Source organism: Anarrhichthys ocellatus, unplaced genomic scaffold (assembly GCF_004355925.1).
Source record: "Anarrhichthys ocellatus isolate YVR2014 unplaced genomic scaffold, GSC_Weel_1.0 scaffold9, whole genome shotgun sequence".
In the NCBI taxonomy this organism is placed as follows: domain Eukaryota; kingdom Metazoa; phylum Chordata; class Actinopteri; order Perciformes; family Anarhichadidae; genus Anarrhichthys; species Anarrhichthys ocellatus.
Genome location: NW_022280039.1, coordinates 3,027,324 through 3,040,241, shown reverse-complemented (window position 1 = coordinate 3,040,241; position 12,918 = coordinate 3,027,324). Strand labels below are relative to the sequence as shown.

The window sequence follows — 12,918 nt, the reverse complement described above, 5'->3', positions numbered from 1 at the left end:
CTTTGTGTTTTTTATTTCTATAAGGGCCTGCATTTATGGTCATATTGAGCAGATTCAATTATTACATTTTTAAACACTCAATACAAATTTGAACATAGGTGACATCGTGTAAAAAACTTAAAAAAACAAACATTCTTAGCTTTTAAAACTATTGCACTGCTAAAATATGCTTATTATTCCTGCGGCTCTCATGGCAGCTTTGGGATAATAGCTGATCCGAGCAGCACTGAGCGGGTCGAGTTGTTACTTTTAAAGGAGGGCCCTTTTGTTTGCTTTATATTGGGGACCAGAACCAAAGGACTAGAGACTAGTGTCGACTGACAGGAAGTCGTTGTCCATCTGACCAATCACATCAAGAGAGGTCCAGCAGCACTGATTCCGCAGAGAGGACTCTCCCTATTAGCATACACTCTGTTTGTAGCGTTAGCTCATTAAGGTAGTAGACCAGCCTTCATACAGCCTGCTGGAGATCTGTCACTTTTACTACAATACAGACGAGTAAAGCAGCATGTGAACAAAGTAACATTTCGGTTGAATGATATCGGTGGAGATGTGTAATAAGCTGCATTGGACACTAAGGAGCTACCTGGCTGCCAGCCTATCAACTGACAGCTGCCACCGCACCTAGCTGCTTAGCTAACGGCTAACCAGTGTTTCTTCGGGCTCATTGCCTGGCTACATTAGCCAGCGCTGCTGTCAGTTCAGAGTGGATAGCGGCGACCTCCGCATGAACGTTACATCTTATTATTTTCTCAACAATATTGGACTCTTCCTGCTGTTCAAACCATGAGTTAGCCAAGGAGCGTCGGACCGCAGTGGGTGGAATATTTTGAGGTCCAGCTAGTTAGCTAGCAGTTAGCTTGACGCTAGCTGACTGCATTCATTCAATTATTTAAAAAGCTGCTAAAGCCTTAACACCAGCACCTCAACGACCGAACGGGGACTGGTTGTATCCATCCGCGAGTGTTATTACTTATACATTTTGGACTTGACCGTGCTTTGGATAACACCGGGGAGAGGAGATGAAGAAATTCTTTGATTCTCGTCGTGAGTTGGTGAGTTCTGGGCCTGGACCCGGAGCCGGCGGAGGAGGCGCTGGTTCCGGCGGCGGTGGCACCTTCATCGGACGGGTCTTCACCATCGGACGATATCAAGTGACCATCGAGGAAACCGTCGCCGAAGGTGAACTATGTGGCCTTGTGTTGTGTGGATTACACACGTAACACAAATACGTTTAAGATCCACAATCTGACCTGTACACTGTAGTGAGGATGGACAGTCTAGTAACATTAGTTAAATACATAAGTGGCCCTGTTTTTATTGGGGTATGGCCTAGCGAGAGTGCCAAGGTAGTACCCCCTTAATGCTGATGCTTATGCTACAAGGCTTTTAACAGTTACTGTGTCGATTGTCACCACCCAAGGCAGCTCTTTTGATGTTCATTTACTTGCCAAGCAGCTTTGCTCCAATCACCTTTTTTTTCTTATGTGGCCTGAGCTTATTGTCTAATGTGTAAGATTTTAAAGATGAAAGTTAAAACGTGTGAGAGAGTGTGTGTACAATTGTCGGTTGTTCATATTGTCTTTTCTTTGCCTGACTGCACTCTTTTTTTACCTGGAGGTTGGAGGAACATTTCATAACTGGATTTTCTCCTGTGTTGTAAAGGACTGATGCCATGCTGAGTCATCAGTCTCGATATTTACATAGGGAGTGACGGATCACAAATGTAGATGTCAAAGGTTTAGAAGGAGGGAAAGGTTATCAGGATGTGCAGCCACATAAAACATGACCCCCTGACTAGGTGGTACTTTCATAACGCATTTCCTTGGGCCTGCACGTATCTATGTTCACACAATCTTGCAGGCTGCTCAGCTGTAGGTGAATCTAAATCATTGAGTGAAAGGGTGAGACATGTTTTGTTAGAAACTGGTCTTAACCTGAACACCAGGCTTCTTGATGGGGCTAACAGGTTTCCCATGGTCGTTTGTCTTTGCAATAACAGTCTGCCGCCATGCTCTGTTAGCTAAGAGCTCCGGTTATTAAATAATAGATGAAAGTAGACTGATTAATTCATCAGTACTATAGATGGGCCCCCATCTGTTTGACCACATCGTGGCCTTGTGAAGGGGTTAGACGGCTAACTGCAGTCCTACCCTGCACTGAGGTGTCAGAGGAAACCTTTCTTGGAATTTGTTTATCCTGCGAGTGTGAGTTGGTTTTCTTATCAGCTCCGTAAAAAGCTTTGGCCTTGTTGCAAACATTTATTTGAGAGAGAGGCACCATTCGGACTATTGTTAGGACTCATAAACGGTATATTGGGTAGTCAGTTAAAGTTAATATATTCCCCAGAATTATGACTCTTTCACAAAATGTTAGTTGGAATGTTTTTCCGCGTATCATATTTTTCTTGCTCTGGCAGTGGACCTACTGCTTGCAATGTGACCCCCCCCCCCCCACCCCCCCGCCCCCAGTGTCACTAGGCCTGTTTATTCAGATGGCTGGTTGTAGTCTGTGCTATTAGATGGCTGCTCCATTTGGAAAATGTGTTTTTATTTTCTCTGTCTACTCCCTTTGTTGTCATTGTGGAACTTTGTTGCCTTTAGCTGAAACACTTTTCACAATATACAGACAAAAGCAGTCAGAGGGACACACTGGCTGTTGTAGCTTCAGGCCGAAAGGTTCGTTTGGGATCGTGTCATTGTTGCGGTTGATATTTTAGACATTTGGGCTTCGGGCAGAAGTCTGATTTGTTCTCAACCTGTCATCTGAGGATTTTCAGAGACACAGCTTTCTGTCTTTACTATCAACAAGATGTGTTTTCTTGTGTCTATATAGACTTATTGCTTCTAACATTAGCCCTGTTCTGGAGATGTAACATAATGCATTGTATCATGAGAATGTGTCCCAGTTCCTGCTATTAGACTACACAACAGCTTCAGTGAGCCATTCCCTCATTCGTAAACCAAAAGCATCCAGTTTTCTGCTCATTTTGTCTCAAGCAGATGAGACTGCTGCTATTATTTCTTGCTGTCATTGCAGTTTCACGTAACCTTGCAGCGAGCATGTTTGTAAATCATAGTCGTGAGGACATGTCTAGTAGTCTTAAATCTAGACGGTATTTAAATTCCACTACAAACTAATGACAAATTGCGACTGAACATTAGTTTGCTGTGTTTTTCACTGCAGTGCCTAAAGGCGTATTTTTGGTATAATCCTGACGGTCCGTTACGTCAAGAGACAGTGGCCTATTTGCAGCTATACTTACAATCATTCGCTCACACTGCCTTCTCAGATTGTAGACCGCTGCTAAACATGTTGCTAAAGAAGGCTGCTAATCCTTCTAACTTCCTACAGTCAGTCATCACAGATTAGACTGCACAGGACAGCGAGATTCAACTATCTGTACTCTGTCTCACACACACACACGCACACTTAAAGCCTGTGTTTCATGTGCTCATGGAGTGCGCTTCCTTCAGGATAGGTACTCGTTTGATATTGTCCTCCTCACCGTAACCCATTTCCAAGCGCAGTGCTACTCTGTGTCTTAATGACACTAATTACTCAGCCTAGTGCTCCGACACTATCACTTCTGTTGGTGCAGCTCTGTGTCGCACAGTTTTGCATTTCATTGTGAAAATTCCTGATGACATAAGTAAAAGTCTGTTATTATCATCCATGGTGACCCAGCTCCGCCCTGTCATGGTAGGGAGGGTTATTGTGTTTATTGTACCATTTGTACTTAATTCATTTCTTTAAAGATACGGCTCACAGTGACGTTGCCTAAGGCACGCCCGCTCAAATGTTGCCCAGACCAGTCGCATGGAGTTGCCCTTAGCTTAGTGATGCGAGCTGAATGAGTCAGCCCAGTGCACAGCATTAACACAAGCTGTGAACAGAAGAGCTGCAGTAACAGCAGCCTTTACAGTGAAAGCTGCTACATGCTGTGTCAACACAACATTTAGAGAGGGAGGCTGAATGCAAGCTGAAGCAAGTTCATATCTAGAAGTCAGTGAAGACAATAGACTATCCCACGGTCCACATTCCAATGCAGTGCAGGTCTACTTGGATAATAACATGAGGTATAAGCTTCATGTGTAAATGCTATCGTACTTTGACTTGACTCGGGTATATGTATGCGTATCTGTTGAAAGAAACATGTTTTATTCAGCTGTGTGGTTGCTGCTGGTTTGAGTTGCTGTAGATGGATACAGCAATCTCGTGGTTTCCCCCATATGTCACTATTACTGCAACCAAAGGTGGGGTGACACACATTCTCTCACTTCCTGTATTCTCAGAAAAGATACTTGCTGACAGAGTCACTGACATACAATACTTGTACAGGAGTATTTCTTGGGTACACTGGTGGAGAACTACAGAATATCTGCAGCTGACGGTGACTGTAGTGAAAAGTTAAATTAACCAGTTTTTAACATCACTCGATATCTTTTATGTTGTTGAACCCACCGTGTAAGGCATTGCTGCCCCTACATTTAAAAAGCAATAGAACAGGATATCTTTTACTAATTCTGGATTACCGTTTGTTTAGATTGTACTGGAATGAAATATGTGTGTGTTTATTCCCTTTCTCCTTCTCTGTTTCTCCAATCATTTGCAGGAGGCTTTGCCATAGTTTTTTTGGTACGGACTCATCAAGGCGTACGTTGTGCACTAAAAAGGATGTATGTCAACAATGAACATGATTTACAAGTCTGCCAACTTGAGATACAGATAATGGTAAGTTAAACAGTCCAGTAACTGACTGCTGAAGGTAGCAAGCACATTACACACATCTTCTTTTTGACACTTACAGGAGACGGTCATGTAAGAGCGGCTTGTGTTGTTAAACGTTACACACAAAGAAATACAGAGTTGACATTCAAATACTTGTTTTGATTTTCTGACCCTCATGGTCTGAATGTGACTAACCCTGAATACTTCAAGTTCTTTATCCAGGAAACACACTAAATGTTTCTGAAAATACTTTTTGACCCTAGAATAGTGACAGTAACAGAGCGGCGCTCAAGGGTTGGATTGTAAGCAATGCAATCTAAGCTGCCTTGCTATTTCCTAAATGGAGTCCTTGCTGTAAGTGAAACTCAGCAGTTCCTGCAGCCACACCCTGGGTGGCATGACTGCTGCTGGATGCTTATCACCATTGCATCCAGACCTTTGGCAGAGAATCAACATCTCTCTACTGTTAAAAATAGACTGAATAATTATGGCTGTATCTTGTCATTTACTGACCCAAATGTTTTAGGACTGTTAAATCTATGAACAATGTGTCGCAATGGTTTATCAGTGTTGCTTTCTCTGTGTTTGTTTACACAGAGGGACCTAGTGGGCAACAAAAACATAGTTGGTTTCCTGGACTCCAGCATAACTGCAGTTGGAGCTGGAGATGTGTGGGAAGTCCTAATCTTAATGGACTTCTGTCGAGGTAAACGGGCCCACCTCCCATGTCTGTCTTTGCTGAGTTCAAAGCTCTGTTTCCCAGCATCCTGTTCTGTTCAAAGGCAAATATTCAACTGGCGGTTGTCGTGGTCAATAGAACTTCTGTTTCAGTCAATACATCGCTGAGTGGTCGCGCTATTTATAGGAAGTTCAAATATTAACATCACTGTGTAGTTGTTGAAGCCATCTTATGCGTGTAGTGTGCTTTAAGATGGATAAGATTCAAATACATGTTTTATGCAAGCACCAATGGTAATGCAGTGTGTGCAAACATTTTTTCTTATTTTTAAATTATCAAGTTTGTTGCACTGTTGAAATCAAAGCAGATGACACATTGTTGTCCACTGGCTGTTTCACAGCTTCCCTGTAACAAGGAGTTAACTTTGTTGTTTATTAAAGTTGTACGGTATACCGTTACCTTGTATAACGTTACCTTGCCATCAGCTGAAATTTATAGAGTTTTAGTTGACTTATTTGCTTCATGCAGGAGGGCAGGTGGTTAACCTAATGAACCAGCGGTTGCAGACCGGCTTCACTGAAGCCGAGGTGTTGCAGATCTTTTGTGACACGTGCGAGGCAGTCGCTCGTCTCCACCAGGGCAAGGCTCCAATCGTCCATCGAGATCTCAAGGCAAGTCTAATTATTTCCCAGTATACTGCTGACTGCATAAGGCTAGCTAATTGATGGCCACTCTAATTATTTGGAAGTGATTTATTGTGACATGGTGTGTATGTACTATGAGTTCTGACAGGTCTAATCTTGTTTTTCTCATGTAGGTGGAAAATATTCTTCTACATGACCGGGGACACTATGTGCTCTGTGATTTTGGAAGTGCCACTGACCGCTTCCAAAACCCTCAGACAGAGGGGGTTGCAGATGTGGAAGAGGAAATCAAAAAGTCAGTTTTCTGGGCCCTTTACACCTTCGACCCTTTCTCTTATTAAAATTCAGGAGCTCATTGTTCTGTTCTTAAAACCAGGTACACTACTCTGTCGTACCGCGCTCCAGAGATGGTCAACCTCTATGGTGGAACGATTATCACAACAAAGGCAGACATCTGGGTGAGAATGACCGTAACTTTACGCCACATTAGGATGACTGTATGATCACATCATTCACCATGATTGTGAAGCGCTAACATGCTAGACACAGATGCACATTTACATGAAAAGTGTTTCTCTTGTCTCAACAGGCCATGGGTTGTCTACTCTATAAGCTGTGCTACTTCACGCTTCCTTTTGGGGAGAGCCAAGTGGCTATCTGTGACGGAAGCTTCACTATCCCCGACAACTCCCGCTACTCCCCGGACATGCACTGTCTCATCAGTGAGTAACCCTGTTCCTCAGAATATGCACACTGCCCTACTTGCAGCATGTGCTTTACACATATGTGCAATTACTGTGAGTTTGAATGTGCATTCTCATATGTTTGAGTCAGAATAAACATCCTTTGTTCGTTGATTTCTTAGGGTACATGCTGGAACCTGACCCAAGTAAGAGACCGGACATCTACCAAATATCCCACGTTGCCTTTAAACTGGCGCGACGAGAGTGTCCAGTCCCAAATGAACATGTAAGTCGCCATGACAAGAGGAAGGGCAGGGATTTGAGATGAGATGATGCTGTATCATCTCCAATTCCCAATTTCCCAAATAATGTTTGCGTTTTAGGTCTCTCACGTACAGTGGTTTCAGTGGTTTTCTAAGGACAGTAATCTATGAGATAATGATATTGGAGGGAAGCTAACTTTATAGCTTTTGCCAGTTGGCTGCCCTCCATTCATCATTCCGCTTTCTAATGAATTCACAAAGTAGCTCAGCAATTGGTCTTCTGATTCAGCCAAATTCCTTACCTCACCCTTTAAGTATTATTAAAGTGCATTCATGGAAGCTGTAAATCACTACTAGAGTGTAGCTGTGAGACTCAAAATGTTATGTATTAATACCTCCCTGATGTGAGAGATTGAAGCTCTTTGGTTTGATTATCCTCGATCAAATATAAAAGTGCAAATCCTCTTACTGTTGTAGAATTCACCGATTCCTGCAAAACTTCCCGAGCCCATCAGAGCCAGTGAAGCAGTGGCCAAAAAGAGTCAAACCAAAGCCAGGTGAGTGAAACGCCAAACATTTGACTTTTCATGGTTGTAAGAAACTCCTACATTACTACTCAACTCTCTCCTCTCCTTTCCTTCCATCAGGCTCACAGACCCCGCTCCTGCCACGGAAACCTCAATTGCACCTCGCCAACGACCCAAGGCTGGCCAGGCTCACCCCCAGCCGATATCGGGCATTCTTCCCATCCAGCCGGCTCTCACCCCACGCAAGAGACCCAATGTGGCTGCTGGAGCACCACAGGCAATAGGTATGAGTAGCTCTGTGAGGCCTCTCTGTGTCGTGGTTAAGAACCTTCTATCTAAGTAATGGGGGGGCCTGCGTTTATGGAAACTGTTAACCTATACACAAAGGGACATCTTGTATTAAACTCAGCTTAATGAACTGCTCAAGAGTTTGACTCTAATGCCCATCAAGGGCTTGTATTCCCAGTGGTTCAAGCAGCCCATTCTTAAAAGGCTTTTAATTGTCTTTTTATGAGGCTTTTGACATTCACACTTTGACGAGGCTTTCCATCTGTGGCCCACTTCCAGAATAGATGGTGGCGTGATGTCACATTAATTACAGTAGCACACTGTCATGTTTTTTAATATGCAGTTCTAACTCACTCACCGGATGGGTCTAAAAGGAGGTCGTGTTTGTGGTTTCAAATATATTGTGTGTTGTAATGGGAAAAAAAACATCTTCATGCTAAATAAATGCATTAGTTTAACCTTCTAATAGAGTACTCCCTTATTGTTGTCTTAAGATGAAAGTGGAGATTAGGCCCAAAACATCAGCTTGATTAAATATTATTAAATCCTATTGAAACATCCATTTTTCTAATTGTTGGGTCCCTTTGACATTTTAAAAGGCCTAAAATCATATAAATACTTGTACACAGATATACAAACCCAAAACACCTTTCATTACTACATTCATTTACATGTCAACGGTTTGTGCAATTGACCATTTAATCAATCAATTGATTTATAAAACATATTTAGGAACAGCCTATGTTGACCAAAATACTCCACAGACTTAAGAAGAAACACAAACACCAATGCACGCAGCTCATAGGCACAAATAGACAGATAAGCACAAGTAACAAATCAGCCACATTAGGAAGAGTCAAATGCAAGAGGTAAAAAGTGTGTTTTGAGCCTGGACTTAAAAGATTCAAAGGAGGGGGCAGATCTGATGGGGGAGGGAGATGCTGTTCCTCAGTCTAGGGGTTGTAACAGCAAATGTCAGCTGACCTGAGGGACCTGCAGGAATAATAAGGGGTTAGGTGGTCTGCGATAAAGGAGTGGGGCAGCCCATTTAGGGCTTTAATTGTATGAAAACAAGAATCTTTGCAATTGATATTTGCACAGATTCTACAGGTCACCAGAAATGTGGGATGGTGTGCATTTTAAAACGATACTCTTGATGTGATAAATGATAGGTCTATGTTCACCTCATTCTTCGTATGTTTCTCCTTTCCAGGTGTTGGCATCAATGTCCCAGCTGCAGCTGCTGTTCAACAGGCTCCTGCTGCACAGGCTGCACCGCAACCAGCCCAGACAGCCAACATGCTGCCACAGGCTACACCGCAGCATCAGCAGCTCCTCATGAAGCAGCAGCAGCAGCAGGCCTCAGCCTTCTTAAGCCCACAGAGCAACCAGCAGGTAGGCATCCTGGCAGAGCGGGAATGGAAATACTTCTTTGTGTTTGAATCTCACACAGTGATACTGAGGGAAAGTGTGTGACAATGACAAAGAAATTCTAATTTTCAAACCAAAAGAAAGAGTATAAGAGGTTTTTGAGATGCACATTATTTACAGGTAGAGTACATGAGTCCTTCCTGGCCTGTGTGTTGATGTGTGTATGGAACCACTTGTAAAACAGAGGATACTTGGCTCGGCTGTGATTGACCACAATAGAGACACAGTTTTGACATCAGTTTGTTCCGCTTCTCGTGCTTCACTTCACACTATCAATGCAATAACACACAATGCGATACCAGGCACAAATTACTGTGTTGAGCTAGTAATGAACCATTATCGTAAACATACAAACACAGTTCTGAGGGCGTGCATGTTTGCACGATCATGGTATCTGTAATATTCAGCTACTATAATTCATTTTTAATGTTTTCATTCAAGTATCCATGAATGAACAGTGTGTGACACCTTTGCTGATTTTTGCCTGAGCCGTCCTGCAACTTGTTTAATATGTTTTCTATTAAAAGTTGTCAGTATCATTAAAATATTACATGCATACAATACTATTCATCCCTGGTGTATTTTGCAGACAGAATCTATGCTTTTAGGGACACAAATATGATTTGATAAACTAAAGTTAGAAACCTAAATATCTCTCTGTCTGTCTCCCTCCCTCTGTCTAATGTTGCATCTTCGTTGTGTACTGTCTGAAAAGTAGATAACAAATCCTTAAAAGTATGTTTTTAAAAGGCTGCTGCACTCTTCAACGAGCTGTAAGTCATGACAAACCGGGCCTTCCTCATTCTTGGCTGTGTGGTATTCTTATGTAGCATCAACTGGTACAGAGCCTCCTCCAGCAGCAGCAACAACTACAAAAAGCGTCTCAGGCGTGTACCGCGCTGCAGTCCAAACATAAACCTGTTCCTCCAGTTATTGCCCTGCAACACCAGCAGCATGTAGCCCCCGTCCACGAGATGGCAGCTTCTCATCTGACCCCCATCCCCGAGTCTGCAGTCGGCCCTGCAGCTGACCCAGAGGTTGTGGTAACATCCTACTCCCGTTTCCGTCTGCTGCTCTTTTGAGGTCTGGCAGTTGATTACCAGCTCGTTTCCAATCAATCGCATCCAAATTCTTACTTTTCCTCTTCCGTGGGCAGAGGAAGGCAAGAATGGTCTCACAGAATATATTCAATGTGACCGTGTGAATGCCATGTAGATAGAAATGCTTCCTTTAATGCCATCTTAGACAGACGTCATTGCTGCAGTTAAATACAGTATAAGTCTCGTGATAACCAAATCATTTAGTGTTGCTTTCCGAACTGCTTCTTATAACGTTCATAATTGTCTTTTTCATATGTTGATGACCCGACTCTATGTCCTACTGTTCACTCTATTCATCCGGTGTTTCTGTTTCTGTACAATCTCTCTACTTGGAATACTTTCCCTTTTTCCGTAACAGATTTTCTCTCTCATTGTTGTGGTTTTCGGGGAATTTGTAATCCATCTTTTTTTTCCAGATTTTCATTTCTAGTGGATCTTGCTTGCTTGGTGTATGTTCGGGGATCTGTTTGTGGAACTGAAATGTTCTCTGTTGGCATCAAGCACATTTTCATCTCATATTTCCTCTTCTGTATCTTTTTCTTTTCCTCGTAGACGGCTGGTCGAGTGATTAACAGAGTCGGCTCATTGACACCCCCCTCGTCGCCAAAGATGGCCCCTAAAAGCGGTCACCGACGCATACTGAGCGATGTCACTCACAGTGCCGTGTTCGGGGTCCCAGTCAGCAAGTCCACCCAGCTTCTCCAGGCAGCCGCGGCTGAGGCGAGCCTCAACAAGTCCAAGTGAGCAGAATTAACTCCCTTCAGTGAGGATGAACTGTCCTCTCGTGGCACTGAGTGAGCTGAGAAGGGCAATAGACGGTCCATTCATATGACAGAACCCCGAAGGAGGATAAACAAGCCTTTTACATCCCAGAGAATCCAGCTTAAGAAGAATCGCTCGATTCAGTCTTTAAATAACTTGACTCGCTCCGTCTTATATACATACATCAGTAGGCCAGTGTCCACAGACCCAACACCCATGATCACGTTTCACTGAGCACTCCTAACCATGTTTATGTTTACACAGATCAGCCAGCACGACTCCATCTGGCTCCCCCTGCTCGTCCCAGCAGACTGTGTATCATCCAGGTGATGTTGATGCCGTATCAGCTGTTGCTGCACCCAACACTCCAAACACTCCAAGCTGGAACCCCTTTGGGGATGATAACTTCTCCAAACTGACCGCAGAGGAGCTCCTGAACAAAGACTTTGCAAAGCTAGCTGAGAGTAAGTGCAACTTCATTGCTTCATACTCAACACCTGCAGCATTGGTAGATAGTTGAGTGATCTAAAATGAACAACTTTGCTGTTTGCTTGTGCACAGCCGCTGCACCAGGAGAGAAGGTCACGGGTTCCACTGAAAATCTCATTCCAGGGCTCATTGCTTTTCCAGGTAAGTCTTTGCCTAGTTCTTATCACGATGCTGTCCCATGGCTTTGCATACTACATCTCCTAGGAGTCATGCAACAATGTTCTATTGGTAGAGGTGGAATTCAACCATTTTACTGTATTGTGACCTCTTTGTGTCGCTGTCTTGGTCTAGAGTTCTCATGTCTTGTCTATCCTCTAGTCCAGCCCCCTCTCTTCTCTGCTGTACATGCTCTCAAATTCCCTTCATTTGTTCTTCTCCATCTTTATTCACTGTGTATAACGTTAAGCTGAAAGATCTGCAGACATCATCAGTGCAGGTCCAGCGTTGTTGACTGTCCCGGACCCTCTTAATACCCTCTCTGACACCACAGGTAATTTTGACACAGAACGAGCTGTGCCTTTTGACTTCCTCAGGCCTTTAGACTCTTCAACAAATATATTCTCAGAGTTTATGAGTCACCGTTTTATTTACGGAAGTAGTTTCCTGGATATCGCACTTCCCCGGGGTTAGTTAACGAGTGCTGGTTGTGTGGTCTGGATTTGTACGTGGCCCTATCATGTTGACCTAGCAGGCAGCCTCACAGTGGCTCCTTGTCAGCCTCCATGAATAGAGACCAGAGCTACAGCTCCATCGCATCTCATTTGTGCAGATCTGTGCTTTCGATGTTGCCTGGTAACGCGAAGGACAAATTCTCCTTTGTTAATTGGATTGCCTTACTGCTGGAGGAGCCAGCTTACCATTGCCACTAAGGACTAGAGAAAGTTACGCTTGCTGACTTGTTAAAATGATGACCCAGCCCTTTATGTTCCCCTCGGTTTAGCCTTTAACCATTGTAGAAGTGGTGCCTACTCCTGAGCTGTGTAACCTCCTTCCTGCGTAGCTGCTGTTTAGCGCCAGAACTGAGAGGATAAAAATGTTGAGGCTATTACATAACCAGGGTGGGGTTAATCTTCTCTAACTCGCCTGAGCAGGATGCATACAAGCAAACACAGGCTGACTTTTGCTGATGGAACAGAGAGTCGTCTCTGAGCAGCATTTCTAACATTACATAATGTTTACCATCGACTTTAACTGGAATATGTTCAGGTTTGTAAAACGCCTTTCATCAGTTTTGGCCTCTTTTCAATAGTGAAGGGGGCAAACGGTCACATCTGCTGTGCCATTTTCTGAGCCAACACATTCCTTGACCCCCCCCCCCCCC

The 12,918-nt window shown here is 43.6% G+C and overlaps 1 protein-coding gene across 8 annotated transcripts in view; it reads left to right on the top strand.

Annotated features, from left to right (window-relative positions):
* The first annotated feature begins 225 nt into the window (after positions 1-225).
* LOC116384496 (AP2-associated protein kinase 1-like) overlaps positions 226-12,918 on the top strand; it is a 22,042-nt gene continuing 9,349 nt past the window's right edge. For 2 of the 8 annotated variants that reach the window (XM_031849230.1, XM_031849225.1), the window contains exons 1-16: positions 227-1,182; positions 4,616-4,734; positions 5,329-5,437; positions 5,939-6,081; positions 6,228-6,349; positions 6,431-6,512; positions 6,644-6,776; positions 6,920-7,023; positions 7,478-7,557; positions 7,648-7,811; positions 9,029-9,210; positions 10,077-10,283; positions 10,899-11,086; positions 11,373-11,572; positions 11,670-11,738; positions 12,004-12,087. In XM_031849230.1, coding sequence (XP_031705090.1) covers positions 1,023-1,182; positions 4,616-4,734; positions 5,329-5,437; positions 5,939-6,081; positions 6,228-6,349; positions 6,431-6,512; positions 6,644-6,776; positions 6,920-7,023; positions 7,478-7,557; positions 7,648-7,811; positions 9,029-9,210; positions 10,077-10,283; positions 10,899-11,086; positions 11,373-11,572; positions 11,670-11,738; positions 12,004-12,087 — 2,146 coding nt within the window. In that variant the 5' untranslated portion in view covers positions 227-1,022. Of the gene's footprint in view, positions 1,183-4,615; positions 4,735-5,328; positions 5,438-5,916; positions 6,082-6,227; positions 6,350-6,430; positions 6,513-6,643; positions 6,777-6,919; positions 7,024-7,477; positions 7,558-7,647; positions 7,812-9,028; positions 9,211-10,076; positions 10,284-10,898; positions 11,087-11,372; positions 11,573-11,669; positions 11,739-12,003; positions 12,088-12,918 lie in introns of those variants that run through there. The other 6 variants (XM_031849233.1, XM_031849232.1, XM_031849227.1 and 3 more) reach the window with 5 other exon arrangements.